This window comes from Colletotrichum aenigma (assembly GCF_013390185.1).
Source record: "Colletotrichum aenigma strain Cg56 chromosome Unknown KSG_Cg56_contig05, whole genome shotgun sequence".
Classification (NCBI taxonomy): Eukaryota; Fungi; Ascomycota; class Sordariomycetes; order Glomerellales; family Glomerellaceae; genus Colletotrichum; species Colletotrichum aenigma.
In genome coordinates, this window is record NW_023500911.1 from 3726225 (window position 1) to 3747279 (window position 21055).

The following is a 21055-nucleotide window of genomic DNA, read 5'->3' on the forward strand; positions in this document are numbered from 1 at the left end:
TCCCACATAAAAGATTCAATTGTCACCCAAAAGGTTTCTCATCCCAAACAAATTGCAGATGAAAAGAGCGGCTGGATATTGGAGTGTTTAAACTTCGTCTTTGCAAACTTCAACTTCGGCGAGGTCGCTGACGACCCAGTCTCAGCTATCTTATATCACCACTCACAATGCTACCCGTCTTCTATGTTCTTCACTCTCCCTGGTGTATTTGCTCAGGTACCGCCTAGTGTAACGTCCTGCGGGCATTTATGGCCGGTGTACTTCGTCACGTCACGGAGACTCCGGCATCGCTATGTGGTATATCTCCAGCGGGCATGCATTAGAGACTAGTCTCCTACGGACGTCAACGACTCGCTTCTGGTGATATTTGCCTGCTATGGTAACCGACACGTAGCTCTCCCATGAATTTATTTATACCATCAAGACATTCCCCGTCCGCGTGAACGCAGTCAGCCTAGCTCACTACCCCGACCTCAACTAAGCCACGGTTCGCATTACGATATAAGAGGGCCATACTGGACAGGCAGGCTTCATCAGCCAATGAAACGCTGGGTAGAGATCATCGGCTTCAGTTGTTCCACGGTGGTGCAGTTTTGATATCTAAGGCAAGATTGCTAACGTCATTAAGCCCGTCGCAACTCCTTTCACTCAGAGGCCAAGTAATCTACAAGCGCCCTCATCGTCACACGCTATCTTCATACATCTATTCTGCCTGCAGCCTGGGATACGCTCGAACCACTATCTTCAGCCCCTAAACACAGGCAATAAAAAACAACCTCTGATCTAAAGACGGGAAGATCGACTTGAAGGCACGCGTACATGGTTCTTCTTGGAATCATCGGAGGCAAGCTTTCTAGACGACTACAATCCGTGCAGAAAGAACCGGTCATCTTCCACCCTCAGCGCATTTTATACACCGCCTCACGCACACTCCCGCAAACTCTAGAACCGCGATCTACATATTGACGATGAACATGGTATGTATGCACTACTTTATAAAGGCAAGACCCTCGAGCACAAATCAACCACCTTCCCCAAGACAATATGCTGGTTGTATGCCTTGGCAAGGTGACGATGCGTGCTTCTCAGCTGCCTTATGCACAGAGCATTAACCATATCACAAAAACCGCACCACAGCTTATTCTCCCACAAGCCCGGCAAACATATGCACCACATCTCCTTCTCCATCTTTATCGTCATCCGAGTAGTGCTGCAAATACAACCAAACCAGCCATCTCACAATCAGGACCCTGCTAATCTCAAACTCCCCGCTAACAACCGAACGGGAGTTTCCCTGAGCATCGGAGGTAACCCAGGCTCAATCCCCAAGTCGGTCACATAGTATGTCCAATTTGGTCTTCTCGCAATCATCTCCCTTGCCATCCTCTTATGCCCATCCCTACCTCCGTCTTCAACTCGCACACTCACGCAGCATCACCTCCACAGCCAAGTCCCAGCTCCACAACTTTACCGTACCACCAACTCTTTCATCTCACGAAAACCCATCTCACAAAACGAAGCAAACTTGAATGGGATGGGTATCAATTATATATAAACGTCCCTCAACACCTGTCTCTCCAATCTCACACACTTTCTTCCCCTCGCTCCTCTCCCCCCTCCTCCCTCTTACAACTCCCCCTCCTCCTCCCAATCTGCACCCTGCTTCCATCTCCCTCTCTCCTCGACCTCGGCTCGGCTCTCCTCCTCTCCTCTCCCCCTTGAAGATACACCTCCAATCTCAACGCCCATCCCCGAACTAAAAACAAGGCAAACGCCAGACATGAACACAATCCCCCTCATCCCCCTCTCACCAACAACCTCAAAAGGAAACACAACAGCAGGACACTCAAGACCAAGAAAGAAACCTTATTTTTTTTTTCAAAACAAAAAAAGAATCGCTACGATTATACAATTTATAATCGGGGTCAGACAGACAACCTCAAAGAAGCCGGTGTGTCATATCCTTGGGGGTGATGGTGGTGTGTGGTACGGCTCAACCGTCTGTTCAGGGTGTGGTGGTAATATTCAACTTTCGAAGATAACAAAAGGGGCCGCGACACCACTCTGGCTCTCTCTTTTCCCCTCTCCCGCTTCCAACAGCATCAGCATCTTTGAAAACACGTTCTCCATTCCATCCAGCCCCGTCGTCCATCGCCACAAGTCATCCTCCTCTTGAATCGAAAAGTGGCACACGCGTCGACTGGGAATGGGAACATCCTTCTCTTTCTTCTCGCATACGCTGACCCTTATGATGCTGTCGCTGTGGAGCCTCGTCGGCCTTCTTCTTCGGTGGCGTAGGGTTACAAAGGAAACTAAAGCTTGGACCGTGGTGCTTCTCTAGAGGTGTGTGTGATCGTCTCGCCGTGGGACGATGTCGGAAAAATAATATCGGGTGGGAATATGGTCGATAAATACATGTGAACGTTCGGGCCGAATGCTGCGAAAAGGAATTAGGAGAGTCGTAACGTCGTTGGAGGCTCGCCTCGCGGGTGGTGGTGGGTGGGTATGTCGGTAAGGTAAACGTAGGCACGGATATATGACAAGTTGAAAGGGTGAGTCCATCACATGACGATGCAGCAGCCGCAACCGCCGCTCTTCTTCTTCTTCTTCTCGCCGCCCATCGACATCTCGGCGGCCGAAGGTTGGTCGGGCACGCGGATGACGGTCTGCGTCTGCGGGGGTTGCTCGGGCTGCATCATCGGGCTGCGGGGACTGCGGGGGCTCGGCAGCGGGCTGTTCTGCGGCTTGTCGTTGAGCTTCGGCATGGTCGAATAGGAGGCGCTCTGCTTGATGCTCGGGGACGTGGGGCTCTTGGGAGCGTCGCCCTTGAGGGGCCACTCGTCGTGGGGTTGTTGTTCTTCGTCGTCGTCCGGAGGGGTGGACGTGCTTGGGCCGGCTTCGGGCGGCATCAGCAGTCCCTCGGCAGTCAGGGGACGGAACTCCTTGTCGTAGATACTACCAGACTTGCCCTCGCGTTCCCACTGCTCTTGTTGTAATCGTCTCGCCACGGTCGGGAGCAGCTGCTGCTCGGGGGGGAGACGGGGGTCGGGCTTGAAGGATCCAACCATCCATGGCGGGTCGCCCTCGGGCTTCTTGACACCGGGTGACAGCTCGCCGGATCTCGTCGTGGGCCGTGTCGTGCTCGTCGAGTCCTTGCCGCCTCTTGTCTTTGGCTTGCCCGGCTTGGCTTGCGTCGACGCCTTGCGCGTCGCGGGCGTGGTGTTTGAGGCGCCGCCGCTGCCTTTGCGGGGTGAAGTATCGGTGCCAGTGCGCTTCGCAGGTTGCAAGTTCGGGGTAGCACCAAGGGTGTTTGCGCTGCCGCTCCTCGGACGTTGCTTCGGGTAGGCTATCGTCTCCAGTTCGTTGGGTCCGCCGCTCAATCTCCGCGCAGAGGGCGCGTGCCGCTCAATGTACGATTCCGGGATAGGAGCCGGGCTGGCCTTGGCGACGGGAATTTTGGATTGGCCCTTCCTCTCGCCATTGGACATCCAGTAGTTACCGTCACCTTCCAAGGCAATCTCCTCGGGCCGCCGCAGGTCCCAGCTGGAGGAAGGCTCCAAGTCGGGCATCTTTTCCGTCGGGACTCTGTTTTCCGGGGAGATGGAGGCTTTCCTAGACCTCGGGCGAGGCATCTCATCATCAGCGGCGGTAGACGTCGTCCTCTTGGTGCTCCCGTTCAGCTTCTCCTGGCTACGACCCCTCCGCGGCCTGCTACTCGCGCGCGGTCTCGGCAAGATAATGCCCGCGGCCTGAAGCTCCTCGCTCTCGATCTGAGCCAGCTTATCGCGGTGGATCCATTTGGAATTGTCATGCTCGGGGTCGTTCTTCAGGTCGTTGGTGGACCGCTTCTCGCCAACCTTTCCGCCAAAGACGTCGTCCGCCACAGCCAAGCCCGTTTTCGCCGATGCGTCGGTATCGCGGCGGCTCTTCTTGCCCAGCGACAGATTATCATTAGATGCCTTCTTCTTCGGAGGCGGCAGTGGCTCGAAGCCGTACTCGTAAATGTTGGCCGAGTTGCCGTTTTGCGAAAGGGGCGGCCTGTTCGAGTCGGACCTTGCGGATTTCTTATCCTGAGGGTTCTACGACAGATGGTCAGCGTCTGCGCCCGTATGCCGCTGCGAAACCCGTGGTTGATTGTTTGCCCTCTTCTGCACAGCACCTACCTCTGTGGTATCCCAGGAGTTTTGGTTTCCGTTGCCATGGCTGCTGCTGGGCGGCGTGATGGTGTTCGCGGTCGCTGACGCGGCAGACATGGCGGCCATCGCGTCGTCTGGAGAGCTGGAGGCCCAGCAATCTCCAGACTGTCGTGAGCGGGTGTTGGTTGGGGAGGTCGGCGTCGGCAGAGCTCTCGTGAAGACGGGGAGTCAATTGTCGGCCAAGGAGAAGGGTTTCGGGGGCTGGCGTGCGCGCGCGATTCGAAAGGGTAGTGGGAGAAGCAAAGATGGCGCTGGAGGAAACGCGAGCGGGAGATTGAAATTGCGTCGTGGGCTGGCGGCTTAGCGTGGTTGGAGTTTGGTGTATTTGCGGTAGCTGGCGGCGGCGGTGGTGGTTCACCGGCGAGGCGGCTTATTAGGAGGCGGCCACGAAGCGGCGCGATGGTGGGAAAGGTAAAGTGCAGTTGCAGGTGCCGGTGGAGGCAGCAGATGCAGAACAATCAAGACCTGGCTGAAGTCTTTTTGGGATGGAAACAAAGGAAAGCAGGATAGCGTCAGGACGGAAGGCCGGCCGGGAGGAGGACGGGGTCGGAGGAAGAGGAACGAACGAAGGTGGCGGCAGGTCGATCCGAAGAAAGCTGCTGCTGCAGACAGCGCGAGTGAGCGAGTAGTGAAGAATGGAAGTGGTGTGTGGGAATGGGAGAAGGTGTTTTCGGTCAAGTCAGGGACAGGTTCAGCGAGAGGCCATTCGCAGCGGTGGTTGACGCTGTGGTGTCGTCCGTCTTGCGTCTGGGTCTGCGTCGTCTTGTCTCTGAAGATGGCCGCTCTCAGCGTTTCCACAGTGCCCAGGAGAAGGAGAAACGAAGACGACGACAACACGCGCAGGTTGGTGTTGGTGGATGTGAATTGGCAGAGGACGTGGACGGGACGGGGGCAGCGCACAGGCACACGAGCACAGTGCGGGACGCAAAGACGCTAGGCAGGGGAGGAGGTGGGCTGCTCCGAGTACGTACCGCTGCTTGGGGGGGCTTATCTCGATCAAGACTAGCGCGCCCAAAGTCGAGGGGCTGGTTGGCTGAGACCCTAGTCCAATCAAGGGTTGCGGATCCACAGGTGCAAGGCATGGGATTCCCTTTTTCGGGGAGACGAGCTTGCTGATAGGAAGAAATTGAGGAGGCACTCGAGTTGTGCTTTGCTTTGCTTTGCTTGCTTGCTTCATCCCCTATTATCCCAAGCTCCAGTTGATAGGTATGTTAGAGGACAGGAGTGAGTGTTTCTTACTGCGATACTTTCAAGAGGCGAAAGCCAGTCATCAGGCAGGCAGGCACATGGAATTAAAAAAAAAAAAAATACTTATGCTCCGAGCATGCTCCCAACCTGCGCCTGCAACCGGGACCAGAGTTGCATTCTGCCAATCTTCGTCCCAACTGCTGCACCTCTCGGATCCCTTTGACTTTGCATCTCTTTCTCGTCATCCGCTGTCATTGGCCGACGCAGACAGGGCGGGCACCGCAACGCAGAAATGTTGGTTGGCATTTCCATGGTGACGAAAGACAGACAGAAGAGGGGCCAAACGAAGCACAAAAAAATAAAAATAAAAATGAAAAAGGAGGGGGATCCAGCGGCAGCAAAAATACCCAAGCGGTGGAATGAACCTACGCCAAGTCAAGTCGGATCGACTGGCACTTGACACTGTCTGTCTGTCGCTCAATGTCATTGGAGAAGGCAGACAGCTTGCTCCTCCTCCCGAGGCCCTCTCGACAGCACTCTGGCTCCTCCAATTGGCGGTCCGCAGAACAGATGCGCGATGCAAGACAAGCTGCAGCTCGACCGCAGCCAATGACGGCAGCCAGGACCGCCAGACAAGCTCCTTCTAACAGAGTCTAGAGCTAGGTAGGAGCCGTGCAACGGCCCACCTTTGTCTGCCTTGTGACGCTGCACATCACAGCGCGGGCAGACAAAGACACACACAAACCACGCTGGAAGGACACACAGAGTCTTTGATGAGTCGCTGGCGGCAGCGTGGCAGCATGCCCACTGATTCAGGAGGGACCGTGGGCCTGAGAGAGAAGACGCTGAAGAGACATGGCACAGGAGGCCCAAGTCACCACCACCCCGCCTGCTCCTATCCCGTCCCCGGGAGGCACGGAACGAGCGTCCTTTTCTTCGCTTCTTCCCTCTTTTCGTGAGCAGAAAAGAAGAAAATCCGGGTAGCGAAGACAGTGCATCAACTGCGCTCGGACGGGTTCCATTTTCCATTCCAACCCTTCCATCTGCACGTTCGGAGACGGGGGAACTTTGGCCACTGATGCTATTCCCAATGGCCCCCAAAGCAGCCGCGGGCCAGGAGAGAGCGGGACACAATGGGAGGTGAAGCTCAAGCGAGTGGCCGGTCCACAACGGAGCCGCAGACGTAAACACAGCAAGCTGTTGTCAATGGTCAACATCGACGTCGGGGATATGGCTCGTTAATTGCTGTGGAGCGGGTGAGGACCGTTGAAGAACGATGGGGGTCAAACGACCGCCAGCCGCGAAGGGATTTCGGTGTAAAAAAGGGACACGCACACACGAAGGACGGGTGCTTAGCATAAACGATAAGCCGGCACCAATCCACCATCGTCATCTGTCACCCAGGCTGATCCCGTCCATTCCAGCCAGCTAACCTGGGACCCAAATTCAACGTCAGCTATTATTGTCGGGTCAGGTCAGCGTTCACTAAGGACGGGAAAAACTCACCTCACCCAGCTGGTGCCGTATCCTGCATAAAACCACACACAACAGTCATCTTGCACAAACCCGCAACTGACTCTGGTGGGCTCTTCCTGCGAAGAATTGGAAAGGCGCACTGTGTCTGGACCTCGTTCGAACTCGGGGCCCTTGCAACTGCCTGTTGCACCCCGGCACTCGTCATTTGCGCCTCCTTGCGCAGTAATCAATCCCAGGAAAACGACTCCAACGGTCTGTGCCTTTTTGCTTCCCTTTTTTTTTTTTTTTTTTTTTTTTCTTCGTCTTCTCCCGTTGGGCATCTGGCTCGGCATTTTCTAATCCAAATATTGTGGCCTTGCAGCCTTGATTGGACCTGAAGCATCGTACAGCATCGCAGCCTTTTCGTATCGCGGCCAAGGTAGCGCCTGTAAGATGCATGTGTTGTCTCTGCCTCTGCCTTCTTTTCTTTTTGTGCCGTCACCTGCAGACCGTTTGTCTCTGCGTCGGACCATTTCGCAAGCCAATGGCCACCCAACCTCGTGTTTCCTCTCGTGCCGTTTCTTGTCATTCACCTGTCCATCTTGAACAACAGCAAGACCCTTCACAGTGTTCCTCACCTTCGGGTCCTCACCGCCAATAAAACCCCCTCCAGGCCCGCCAGCATCTCGCATGACGGAGACATTTTCGCCGGCCCCACATCCGGGCAATATACGTCCCCAGGTGGTGTCCCTCCCTCCCCATGACATCGCACCGTCCGAACGAATGAATGCTTATCTCATCAAACCATCAAAATAACCACCACACATAACACTCACACTGCAAATACATGACTCCATCCATCATCAAATCTGCCCTCCCCTGCGCCCCCCTTCCTCGCCTCCTTCTAGAAGAACCAACTCATCTGCAAATCTCGCAGGGGTGGGCCGTGGTTGGGAAAAAAGATCAATTCAGATCGTCCTCTGCCTTATAATTTCCGAACGGGGGCTCCGGGGGCAGGCAACAACACTGTTGAAAGATATATTCATCGAGGGGAGGGCCTCGCGTTGCGTCTTCACATTGCTTGCCCAGGTGCCGTATAGCTACGGCTTGGGTTCTCTGCCCAGGAAAGAGACAACCCAAGAGCCGGCGCACGGTGAAACAACGCCGACCTACGAATAGCAATTAGTGCCGGCCTGCCCTTTCCCATCATCCACGTATTGGCCTCTCTGATTACACCTGCATCCAGCCTGTTTCAAGTGAAGCACCGCGCACAAACATCTCCGTCCATCAATCTCGTTAGGCAACTCCCTAAACCTGCGTCCGCGTGCACAATCACCCTCCTGCCTACATCACTCTTTATCCAATACCAGGTTTGCACAACATCCTTCATAACCAAGACCTAAGCACTGCGAGAAGCATCGCATAACATCCTGCCGGCCGGCCCCCGTGCCACCGACCATCCCATCCCGCCCCATCCCCGGCCCCCGATCCCTGACCCCCGAAAACGAAAAACCATGGACTCCCTCGCCGGCACTGAGGCCCAGCAGCGCAGCACCAGGTGCCGCCACCGAGACCCTCCCACCCGGACGCGGAGGACCCGGTTCGTCTGCGTCTCCGACACCCACAACACCACCGTCAAGCTCCCCAAGGGCGACGTGCTGATCCACGCGGGGGACCTGACGAACCAAGGCGGCTTCTCAGAGGTACGTGCTGCGGCGGCCTCCGTCACGGGACTTTCCCTGCTGTTCTTGCCTTCTTCCAATGTGTAAGCTCCCCTCCGCCGGGAACTGTGTGGGAGCACCACTTCGTTCGCGCAGAGGCTGAAGCTGCGTTCTCGTCTGGGATCTTCGCGGTAGTGTGTAAATAAACAACACCGAGCTTACTTGCTGCAATCACCATAACCACTTGATTTTTTCTTATGGCCCCCAACTAACATCACGATAGCTATCACGAGCAGTAGCCTGGCTCGAAAAGGCCCCCTTCGAAGCCAAGATCGTCGTCGCAGGAAACCACGACCTCACCCTCGACGGCCCCTTCTACGCCCTCCACGGCCCCCATTTCCACAACCAAGCGCCGCAATCCCCCTCCGACTGCCTCGCCCTCCTGACCTGCTCCCCCAGCATAACCTACCTCAACCACGCCTCCGCCAGAATCACCCTCACCTCCCCCTCCGGCCCGCGCACCTCCTTCTCCGTCTTCGGCTCCCCGTACTCCCCGCGCAACGGCCTCTGGGCCTTCTCCTACGACACCCCGCCACAGAGTCAGAACACCCTGACGGCGGCGGACCTCCCCGCGCTCTGGGACGACATCCCCCTCGACGCGGACGTCGTCGTCACACACACACCGCCGCGCACCCACCGCGACGAGTCCCGCCTCCGCCGCGCCGCGGGTTGTGAGGCTCTCCGCCGGGCGCTCTGGCGCGTGCGGCCCCGGCTGGCTGTGTGCGGGCACGTCCACGAGGCAAGGGGGGTTGAGAGGGTGGCTTGGGACCTTGGGTGTGCGAACACGGCGTTCAAGGAGGACGGGGTGGTGGGGTGGGAGGATCCTGGGGTTGGGGGGAAGCAGTCGCTTGTTGACCTGACGGCGAGAGGCGGACGGACGTTGGAGAATGACGGGTCGGTAACGGTGGAGGATGTGATTGTGAAGACGGAGGTTGTGGGGGATGTGAGAGGGTTGGGGGGCGATCCGGTGAGTGTGAGGGCTGATCGGGCGGCATTGATGGGAAGGCTGGGTAGGCGGGAGACGTGTGTGGTGAATTGTGCTATCATGGCGAAGAGTTGGCCGCATGTTGGGGGGAAGACGGTGAATAAGCCCATTGTTGTGGATTTGGATTTACCTGTGTGGGAGGAGTAAGTCTGGGATGGTGAGGCAGACTCGTGATGGTGTTGAACGGAATAAAGCCCTAGGATTGCTCAAGTAGACCTAGACTGAGGGGGCAGTATCAAACACCTTCGTGTTTTCGTTAGATGCCTTTAGCTGCTGATTACCTAGGGTGAGATCTCAGAGACCTCTACGTGACGATGAATGACGAACCCAGTGCTTAGTAGGGGCGAGTTGTCAGTTGTCTGAGGACGATGATAACCAGATGACGAAGGCGACGAGGACGTTGGAAATCTCAGATGGCAAGGTTAACGAGGATGACGAGGAAGATGTGGACGACGGGCTGTCTTTGCGCGCCTGAAGTGGTATCTTTGCTGTCGGAGTTTCCCTTCGCTTCCCTCTGTCCGTTTGTGACTCAGACCACGGGGGCCATGATCCGTTCTGAGCAACTTGCTCACCTCCAAATGCCGTTTCCTGCCCTGAAGCTCTCCAAACCCCAACTCGTCACGACCAACTCCCCTTTAACCGATCCCTCAGCCCGTCCATCTCCTTTTCCCGTCTCTCAAACAGACCTCTTCAGCAAGGGCCCAGGGACTGCGCGCTCCAGGTGTTGGGGAGGTACAGCACGTCGATGCCGCACGAATCCGTCACCTGGACGAAGAAGTTCTTTCCCGAAGCCAGGATGTAGCCGCCGTCGGTCTTGGAGATGCACCCGCTGCCGACCTGCACGTCGAAGTCGTTCTTGAGGGCGATGTTGCAGTCCGCGAGGGCGCCGGCGGCCAGGAAGATGGCGGGGATGGCGGCTGAGAACTTCATGGTTTCTGTAGAATTGTAAGTTGGTGGGTTCTTGTCTTTGGTTTCCACAAGGGGCGGCGAACGGTTGGAGTGAACGTGATGTAAGGTATATAATGTGTAGAACGAGTGATGTTGTTGTCTAATCGCCGGAGAACGAGTGATGGTGACTTAAAGAGAGGACAAGCGCAGGAATTGCGAACATGATGTAGCAGCATATTTGAACGCTCGCAATAGGTTTAGATCGTCATACTGGACGGGAAGCACGGGTCATGATCATGAGTCGCTCACCGGAACGAAAGCGAGCTCGGGGTCCGCCCCGGGCCCATGGCATAGGTACGTGCTTCCTACGCACATGAGTCGGTGGAGACACAATTTGGGCGAAGTCGTAGGATAATAGCTGTGCCCCGCTGAATAGGACATAGAATAGTAATCAACGGACTTCTCTAATCTCCTGTAATGCCGTACGATACATTCGTCGGACAGCGTGGTATTCTCCGTGTCAGCACCAGCTCCGGTATTAGGGATTTAGGAAGAAGATGTCCACATTTAAGGCAACAACACGTCATACACGAATTGTTGGTAGGTGTTAGAAAAGATATAAGTGCTGTGTTCAATTGTGGTCGCTATCTATCTAGAGAAGAAACACCTGGCTTGCAAAATGCTAGAAAATATGAAAGCAAACTCCCCTGAGGGCGATAATCTAGTTGGGGCATGATAGCATAAGAAAGATGAGCCGGCAGACGGTATGCTGTGCAACTCTACCAAGCAAAAGTTGAAGGAGAGCATCAAAGCCAGGTCTTCCTCTGTGGTTGTTCTGTGCTTATCTGAAGACTTTTGGCGTTTTCAAACACTCTGTTAAGCTTCCTCAAGTCCAAATCCTTGATTGCCGGATACACTCTCTCCTTTCTCGGCGTCTCTCCCTGTTGCAGCAACCCCTTCTCGACCATCTCCTCCAGCAAGTCCTTCTTCATCCCCTCCGGAGTAAGCGGCGAGTGGTAGATCACATTCAGCCCCTGGGACTGCATACCCCCCACGTGGCCAGTGCCCTTGTTGTCGTGCAAGTGCGGGTTGCGAGTCATGTGTTGGTGGATGTGCACCAGACTCGCGGCCGCAGCCTTCGCATCGCCGCTCTTCCCCATCTGTTCCAGCAGGAAGATGTACTCATACGGCTCGACGGCGAAGCCACCGGCCATCTCCATCTTCGTGGCCAGCGCCATGGTCATCGCGTGCTCGCCCGCGTTGCCGGTCTCGATGATGTTGGTGTACGTGCTTTCACTGCCGGTTTCCCTGTAGATCTCCTCGAGGAGCCGGTTCAGCCACCCGTTGACGACCTCGGAGCACCGCCCGCGGCGCTCAAAGACCCATTCGTTGTCGCGGTACTTGGGCTTCGAGCCCCACGATATGCGGACCATGGCGTCGGCCGACTGGGCGAGGTAGAGTCCCGAGGCGAAGGACTTGCAGTACTCGAAGGCGGAGCCGGGGATGTAGTTGTCGGCGTCGATGAAGCCGAGGTACTCGCAGCCCTCCATGGCGGCGAGGGTCATGCCCATGAGCATTCCTTCGCCCTTTCCGTTGCGGATTGTCGGGATGGCAGTGGATGGGTCGATGAGGTCGGGTGCGCCTGCTGCTTTGAATGCTTCCGCGGCGGCTGGGTCTTTCTGGTGGATGGCGATGGCCTGGCGTCCTGTAAGGCGGCAGAAGTTTTTCAGAAGACTGACTTCTGTTCTGTAGTTGTCGACTCCGTCGTGTTCTCCTCGGCTGCTATTGGAGACGAATATGATTGTGCAGCCGTGAGGGATGCCGGAGAAGAGGTCGTCAATGACGTTGGGCTTTTCGTTCATGCAGAGGATGATGATGGCCATCTTGGATTCGATAGCGAAGAGCTTGTCTTGCGAGACGGTCTGACTGAAGGGGGTGCTGTGGCCGTACCCAGCGTCCACCTCCAGAATACGCTGGAGATCATGGACGAGTACTGAGCCGACTTGCTCGAACCTCTGGGCGATTTCGAGTCTCATGACGGTGGTCAAAGTAAGAATGTGTTCTGAAAAGGGAAGTAAGATGTCTAGCGAGGAAAATGATGCCTGATGGTGTTCCTCCAGATGAATCCTTCGAAAGATGCAGTTTAAATAGAGAAACTTCCCTTTATCAAGCCTTCCGCTGTCGTGCTTCGTCGTACTCATGCGAACCGGTCGACATATTGGCCTCCTGCTCCCCGGGCCAACTTCCAAGGCAGCAATTCCAGTTAGTACCACACAGCGACTTTCAAACCCGACACAGCAATAGTGTGCCGACAAAGATGTCCCATTGGCGCCGCGAACCGCAAGGCATCGAGTGCTTTACCCGGCAATAAGCGTTGTTCATGTGGCCTGCCTGGGATGTGTGAGGTGCGGCCTTTCCATACTGTTGGGAGCACTCACCGATGCGGTGGTTTTGGGGGCCGTTTCCGAGCGTCTGGGTCCGAAAGTACGCCAGCAAATACCGAAAATTTGGATGCCTGCATTTTTGGACTAGATGTTTGTGGAGGGTAAGACAGACGGTGACGGCCGGAGTTGGCCGACGTTGTAAGGGGAGTGATTTCGTTCGCTTCTATTCGCAACCTTTAGCCCCCAAAAGTCGTTCGACCCGCGAACATTTCTGTGAGCGGGTAAGACACCCGGAACAGTGAGTCAACCTGGGACATAAACTTGTCATGGGATGAGTGCTGGAAATAAGATTGAGGCTCTGTCCCCATAAAAGATGACGCGGGCACGTCAGCTTCGCCAAGACGGGTACGTTAACCGTTGGCAGCCTTAAACCGTTGCTGTTAAGGGCCGCGACTTGCCGACGACGAGAACGAGTGCGGTGACTCCTGGCCGTAGTTTACTTGCTTTTGCTATGTAATTTTAAGTTTCAAATGACACCTCAATTCCAGTGCCAAGCAATAGCCCGTCGTGGGGGGGCATGCTTGCTTGGTCTTTTCATGCTTAAGTGGGAGGAATGGGATGCTTGCTGAAAAGGCCCGCGAAGCAACGTCCAACCAGATTTCCGGGTAGGAATGTGCACATTGCTGACCACATGTGCCAAGGGCAAGGCCAAATAGACCTCTAAAGAGTATCCATCAATAGTGACGCTCCCACGTAAGAGGCGCATTTACTGAGCCCACTCGTGACTGGGGCTATGTCTCGTTGCCTTTACATATGCCGCATCAGCCACCTGGATCAAATACTATTACGCAGTTGCGATGGCAGAGGTGCTTTTACTGCTTTCTTCCCACTGTGAAACTGTGTACTGTGTGGGTTAGGAAACCTACTCGGCAATGCGCAGTCGCGCAGTCTCTATGCTGATGAGAATTTCCGCGCATGTGGGCATCTTTACGACTCTAGGTCATACGCCGAAATGCGAGGGTCGAATCAAGACGCAACATTCATCTATGTCCTTGATTGGTCTTTGAACTGCTTCAAACTCACTTTTCCTCCCAAATCAGTCGCCTCAGGGATGTTTTTGAAGCCCTATGTACCTTAGGCAAGGTAGAATCTCATCTCTCACAACACCCGTCATGTGTTGACTGACGGGTTTTCTTCGACTTGTCTCTCGCGAGAAGCTCGTATCAACCATGGAAGACGTCTACTGCAACGAGGGAGCGTTCATCGTAGACAGCTGTATAATAGCAAGAGAAATAGCATTGCAAATTTGTAGAGACGAAGGCATAATCCTGCTCGTTGCAACGTCTTTGATGGGATATAAAGTCTCAGCGAGAAGACATTGAGGTATATTCTGAAAAGGCTAAATAATACTGAACGAGATTTGGCTCGCCTTCGCTCCTGCTTGTAACTTCTTTCTTTCACGTATTCGTTGCCGGGTTAGTTGATGTTCTTTTTAAACGCAACCAGGATCTTCGGGGTTAAAATGATGTTCCTTAGAAATTTGATGAAAATATTTATAACGTGGTTCAGTAGTCAGCCGGCCGGACCAGTCAGCTGGACGTTTTTTTCCCACGTACACAATAACATCTAGTATTTCTCAACCATAACGTATTAAATTAACTACTAGTTGTTGCTATCAGAATCTCCTGAGGGTTCGACATCTTTGGAACAGGTTTGCGCGTTATGCCCAGTCTCACCACATATACTATAGCGTCTCCAAGCTGGCTGGGCTCTCTTTGATGGACCCCCCTTATCGTCCTCTTGAGGTGCTGGATGTTTCCCTTTTTGTTTCCCTTTAAGTAAAACCTAAGATTCCTCTATACTAAGTGCCCCTTTAAGCTGGACCTACGTTCTTTTAGCCTTCTAGTACTTAGTAAGTGCTATATTTATATCCTTAAAGGTATAAAGCTGATTAGTTAAAATAGTGATTAAGTATATTATTACCTATACACCCTTTAATAATTACTTAACTATAGTAATAATTAGTGTTAGTAAGCTTCCTTAATAAGTAGAGATATAACTTTTAATAAAGTTAGACTGTGAGATAGTTTGTTGTAGGTTAGAGGGCGTTTATAACTGCTAAGGTGGAGGTGTTAAAGGGTTGGCTATAGTGTTACGACCCGTAAACAAGGATAACAGCTGAACGACCCACTCAGGCGTCGGGCGGCTAGGACAGGACATTTGTACTGCAGGATCACGGGAACAACAGGGACTCACTCGGAGACGGAAGAACTATGATATGAGTCACGTGATGATAAGATAAGACTGAGCAGGCAGTGTGGATCACTGAGCGCTCAGTCGAAGTTACTGAGCGCTCACTAACAGTCAATAAGCGCTCACTGGTACCTGGTAAGGGATCAGTGATAGAGTAAAAGGTACTGTTCAGAACTTATATATAGTATGACCTTGAGCCTGGCTTATGGTCAGACTTCTATAGCTCTTCAGCAATTAACTTAGTATTCATCCTCACGGATACTCTCAGCTTACCTTCACTGCGAATCACTTATTGAGTCTAAGACTGATCACCTTAGCCTCTGAAGACCCGATCTACTACAGCCTACGAACTACGACCTACGACCACAACCTAGTGTACTGTTAGAACGTATTAATCCCCAGCTTCTGTTAGCAGACCCTACTGTCAGATAGCTGACCGTAACACTTTGATTGCTCCTGTTCAGTAAGTTGACTATTGATCCCTACTAACAGTAACGAACGACAATGTCTTCCCACGCCTCTGTTAAGTCGCCTACCCTGGGATCCTCGTCCACTTCAGGAGGACGAGCCACCCAAAACCTAGCCTAGGAACTAGGAGACCAAAAGATGAAGGACGACTCAGACAGCAAAGACGACACTGAAGAACTTGAGCGCCAGCTCAATAAGACCAACAGCGACTTCAAGGCAATGCGCGAAATGTTCAACCAGAACGCTGCAGCCCTTAGCGAACTCCAGGAACAAGCCTGCAAGAACCAGGATCTGGAGAAAGAAGTCGCCACCCTCCAAGCTGCCGCCAACGTCATATCCGCCCCAGTCGAAGGACGAGAACGCCTTAAGCTTAACACGCCTTCCACTTTCGACAGGACCCTAGGACAACTCAAAGGACACCTGGTATAAGTTTGAACCTACCAGGCCTTCCATATAAACACCTTCCAGAACGACACCGAACGCATTATACATGCAGCCACCTTCCTTTAGGGATAAGCCCTTGCCTGGTTCGAACCCCTTTAACAGGAATAGCTTGATAACCCTGTCGAAAAATACAGCTAAGAAGTTAAGGATATCTTCTTCAGCTTCACAGGCTATATCAAGGCCCTAGAATCTCTCTTCCTTAACCCTGATGAACGAAGACAGGCTGAGCGAGACCTATCCCACCTACGACAAACCAAGTCAGCTACGCTCTACGCCACAGAGTTTAGGCGATTAGCTGCAAGACTCCACATAACCGACGAAAGCAAAGTTTTTGCCTTTTATTAAGGACTTAAGGACGATGTTAAAGACGAAATGGCCAAACTGGAGACACCTCCTAGCTTCCTCGCCTATATCGAACATGCTATTAAGGTTGACAACCACCTCTATAAACGACGAAAGGAACGAGGAGAGAAATAACAAAACCTAAATTCAGGACGCAAGTACTAATAGCAGCCTCAACAGAAGTTTAACAGCCAGCGGAACGACAACAGACCCTGCAACAACTGGAATAACACCCGCCAGAGCACCGCCTATAGATAACACAGCAGACCTATAGATCTCAGCATAATAACTAAACCTAATAATAAAAAACCTTGGAACCCTAAGTGCTACAACTGCAACAAGCAAGGCTATATCGCTAAAGACTGCAGACAGCCTAAGAAGCTTCCCTAGAGACCAGTGGCAGAACGACCTCGACAAGTCAACATAATTGCAAAAGCCCCACATGCATCCTAATTATAGACCAGATGCTATGATAATAACTGCTGAATTCACCTCGAAGACAAAGAAATGTTAGGACACTACCTAAGGGATAGCAACCCTAGACGGTCTGGTTACAATATGACCATCCCAGACACTCGCCCTAGGACCCTGGCAATAATGCATTCCAGCAACAGCAAAGTGGCTAGAAAACCAGTTGAACAACTTAACGAGATGCTACGAATTCAGCGACTAGAACTAATCACCCCCCGCATAACTAGCTAGCAACTCCACTACGAAGAACAACAAATCAAGAAGGAAATAGAGCTAATCCAGCAAGAAGACGACAGATAAGTATGACTATATCGATAATAAGAATCAGAAGAAGAACCAGAACACCAACACAATCCTCTGATGGAACAACAACTCCTCAGTATGACCAACAACTGGACTTTCGGAGAAGGAGAAAGCTCTTCCTATGACTCAGATAAACCTCGCGACGTTGCCTAACAACGCACTCAGATAGAGATCGCCTATAGGTTCACCCCTAGTGTGGACGACTCCAGCTCTGAAGAGGAACCTGATGACCAGGAAGGAAGAATCAAGCAACTTCTGAGATACTAAGAAATCGACATGCTTTAAGACAAGCAATAACGCCACTTCTATAGCACCTCAGCAGCCTAACGAGACTGAGGCTACACCCCTCAGCTATATACGAAAGATCATCCTGCGCTGAGAAGCAACCACCGGCTTCACCGAACCCTCTTCTGGCCCTAGTGCTTCCACGACAAATGCAAGGAATATATAGGAGAAAAACACGACTACTAGTTCTACCCCAGAAGATATGACGACGAACCTATCTATGAGATCTACTCAACCTCCGCTATGATCGGATGGACTATGGTACTATTCGAAGACAACCTCGCAGTCTTCAGACCTAGTCCTCAGTTCCCTATGAGATGTTAACATAACGACAGCATGAAATAGGACGAATGCTAATAAGACGAATGCTAAGTTCACTACTAAGAAAAGGTATAAACCTAGAGAATCGCAAAGAATAGACCTAGACCCCCACAGGTCAGGATCTGCAAAAACAGCCTCGCAAAAGCATGACGAGAAGGAAAGCAGATCACCTACCTAGGACAACCAGAGCAGTCAAAAAACTAGACTCGCCTACTGACGACAGATCACAACAGGCAACAAACATAAGATCTATTCAGCAAATGTTATAAGGATATAAAGGTAATATCGAACTCAAAGTTACTATCAACCAGCAGACAACACTTATGCTGATCGACAGCGGAGCTGAAGTAAACTTCATTGCCCCCCAAGCCATCAATAGGCTAGAAATACGATGGGGAGGAAAAGAACAACCATATCAGCTACACACAGCAGAAGGAGAAGAATTCAAGTACGAAGGAGGTACCATCTATAATGAGACTGCGCCCCTTGAGATGAGCTACCTGAATCGAAAAGAAAGAATCCAATTCGACATTGCCGATCTAGGAATATACGACATAGTGCTAGGACTACCCTGGCTACGAACAAGCAACCCACAGATAGATTGGAGCAAAGGCCAACTCCATTAGGACCACGATGATTCAGTCCCTGAGCAGCCCTGTCAGAATCAGGCCTCAAACGAATCAATACGACAAGGAACAGCAAAACGATACCTCTGTTACCTCAAGGCAAAAGAAGCCGTATCACAACCACTAATAACGATAGATCTTGAACAGAAGAACGATCCACTTCTGTCTATCCCAGAAGAATATAGAGTTTACAAGAAACTCTTTGCAGCCGAATTAGAAACCAGACTGCCTAAACACACCAGTTTCGACCACGAAATACCCCTCAAAAAAGGGAGGGAACCACGCTTCAACAAAATCTACAGACTCAACCAGACAGAGATAGAAGCCCTAGATAAGTACCTTGAAGAAAACCTTAAGAAGGGATATATCAGACCCTCAACGTCACCAGCAGGAAGCCTAATCCTGTTCGTACCTAAAAAGAACGGAAAACTACGATTATGCGTTGACTACTGCATGCTAAACGAAATGACGATCAAGAACTGCTACCCACTACCACTTATCGACAAGATGAGACGACTCCTTCACGGAGCTAACTGGTTCACAGCCCTCGACCTCAAAGGAGCCTATAACCTGATCAGAATAAAGCAAGGAGAAGAATAGAAAACCGCTTTCAGAACCCGAAAAGGACATTTCAAGTATATCGTCATGCCTTTCGGCCTCACTAACGCCCCTGCAATATTCCAAAATATGATCAACTAAGTCTTATGCAAATACGTCAACATCTGCGTAGTAGTCTATCTCGACGACATCCTCATCTTCTCATTAACACTTGAGAAACATAAGGAGGATATACACCACGTCTTATAAGCCCTCTAAGAAGCTAAGCTATTAGTTGAACCTGAGAAAAGCGAATTCCACACACAGAGGGTGGAATACCTCAGCTTCACTATCACCCCTGGAAAAGTCTGTATGTCAGAAAACAAAGTCAAAGCTATCAAGGAATAGCTGGTACCCAACAATCTCAAGGAAGTCCAAGGATTTCTAGGTTTTGTTAACTTCTACCGCAAATTTATCAAAGACTATGGCAAGATCAACGCAGCTCTCATAAGCCTCAGCTGCAAAGACACGCCCTTTATATAGGAAGAACCATAACGAACAGCATTCCAGAAGATCAAGGACCTTATCGCTAGCGAGCCCGTCTTGAGCATTCTAGATCTAACAAAACAGTTTGAAGTAGAACCCGACGCATCCGACTATGCGATAGGAGCATAATTATCTTAACGAGATTCAGAAGGACGACTACACCTGTGTGCCTTCTTTTCTCGCAAGCTCCACAGACCTAAACTCAACTATCAGGTTCACGATAAGGAACTTATGGCAATCATCGAAGCCTTTAAGGAATAGAGACCTGAGCTCTCAGGAACCACACACGAAGTACTTATATATTCAGACCATAAGAACCTTTCACACTTCACAACTTTAAAAGTGTTGAATAAACGACAGATTAGATAGTCAGAATTCCTATCAGAGTTCAACTTCTGAATCATCCACCGCAAAGGATCAGATAATAGCAGAGCTGACGCTCTTAGCTGACGACCAGACTACAACATCCTAGTACCTGAAGAAACCTAGGTGATTCTCAAAGGAAATAACGACAGAGACCTAGTGCTAGCAACCAAACTCTTAATAATGGCTGGACGATCTAGTACTAGCCCGCCTAACGAACTAGACGACGAAGCAATTATGGAGTTTCATGCTCGCCCTGCATATGGTCACTAAGGAATCATGAAAACCTAGAAACGACTACGACAATAATATAGGGAAAAGGTCACCAGAGAACGAGTGGCAAAAGCAATTAAGGATTGTGAGGCCTGCCTCAAAAGCAAACCTGCTCGACATCAACCTTATGGTATGCTACAACCCTTGCCTGTGCTGCAAACCGCCTAGCAATCCATATCCCTCGACTTTATCGTCAAATTACTGAAGTCTTAAGAACCCCTTATGGGAACACACTTTGACAGCGTTCTTGTTATTGTGGACCGACTCACGAAGTACGCCTACTTCATCCCATATAAGGAATTAAGCAACGCCGAAGAATATGCCTATATATTTCTTAAATATATTATCGCTAACCACAGAACGCCTAGAGAAATTATATCAGATAGAGATAAGATCTTCACTTCTAAATTCTGGAAGTTAATCACATCACAACTCAGCATCAAACAATTAATATCCACTGCATTCCACCTGCAGACCGACGGACAAACAGAACGAATCAACTAAATCCTCGAAACATATCTCCACGCCTACGTTAACTACAACCAAGATAATTAGGTTGTATTGCTACTAATAGCCCAGTTCGCCTATAACAGCGCAGTAGGAGAAAGTACTAAGGAATCCCCCTTCTACCTCAACTATAGATTCAAACCAACCGCCTATGGAGAACCCCAAACAGGCCCAGCTGCAGTAAAAGCTGTCGCCTCAATACGCTAAATCAAGGATATCCAGGAAAACGCACGCAAAGAACTTGAATTGGTACGACAAAGAATGACAAAATTCAGCAACAAACGAAGGATTAAGGGACTAACCTTAAAAGAGGGAGATAGCGCCTATCTCATACGGCGAAACATCAAAACAAAGCGACCAAACGACAAACTCAACTATAAAAAACTCAGACCTTTCAAAATTTCATGAGTAATCTCACCAGTTAACTACAAACTAGGACTCCTAGAAACCATGAAGTGTCACCCAGTATTCTATGTCTCACTCCTTGAACCAGCACCAC

At 51.5% G+C, this 21055-nt stretch overlaps 4 protein-coding genes across 4 annotated transcripts; 2 read left to right on the forward strand and 2 right to left on the reverse strand.

The window, feature by feature from the left end:
• Nucleotides 1–2561: 2561 nt before the first annotated feature.
• CGCA056_v008650 (uncharacterized protein) lies at nt 2562–4253 on the reverse strand (the record flags this gene model as incomplete). The annotated part of the gene is made up of 2 exons (XM_037323897.1): nt 2562–4079; nt 4164–4253. 2 exons carry the CDS (start codon nt 4251–4253, stop codon nt 2562–2564), a joined length of 1608 nt encoding a protein of 535 aa, XP_037178443.1.
• A 4100-nt stretch (nt 4254–8353) lies between these two features.
• Nucleotides 8354–10020, forward strand: rglC-4 (putative rhamnogalacturonate lyase C; the record flags this gene model as incomplete). The annotated part of the gene is made up of 3 exons (XM_037323898.1): nt 8354–8542; nt 8784–9503; nt 9877–10020. 3 exons carry the CDS (start codon nt 8354–8356, stop codon nt 10018–10020), a joined length of 1053 nt encoding a protein of 350 aa, XP_037178444.1.
• Nucleotides 10021–10235: 215 nt separating this feature from the next.
• Nucleotides 10236–12469, reverse strand: mngA (Mannosyl-3-phosphoglycerate synthase; the record flags this gene model as incomplete). Its single annotated transcript, XM_037323899.1, has 2 exons — nt 10236–10480; nt 11287–12469. 2 exons carry the CDS (start codon nt 12467–12469, stop codon nt 10236–10238), a joined length of 1428 nt encoding a protein of 475 aa, XP_037177716.1.
• A 3207-nt stretch (nt 12470–15676) lies between these two features.
• CGCA056_v008653 (uncharacterized protein) lies at nt 15677–17365 on the forward strand (the record flags this gene model as incomplete). The annotated part of the gene is made up of 2 exons (XM_037323900.1): nt 15677–15961; nt 17264–17365. The coding sequence occupies 2 exons, from the start codon at nt 15677–15679 to the stop codon at nt 17363–17365; spliced, it is 387 nt and encodes a 128-aa protein (XP_037178138.1).
• Between the last annotated feature and the right edge of the window lie 3690 nt (nt 17366–21055).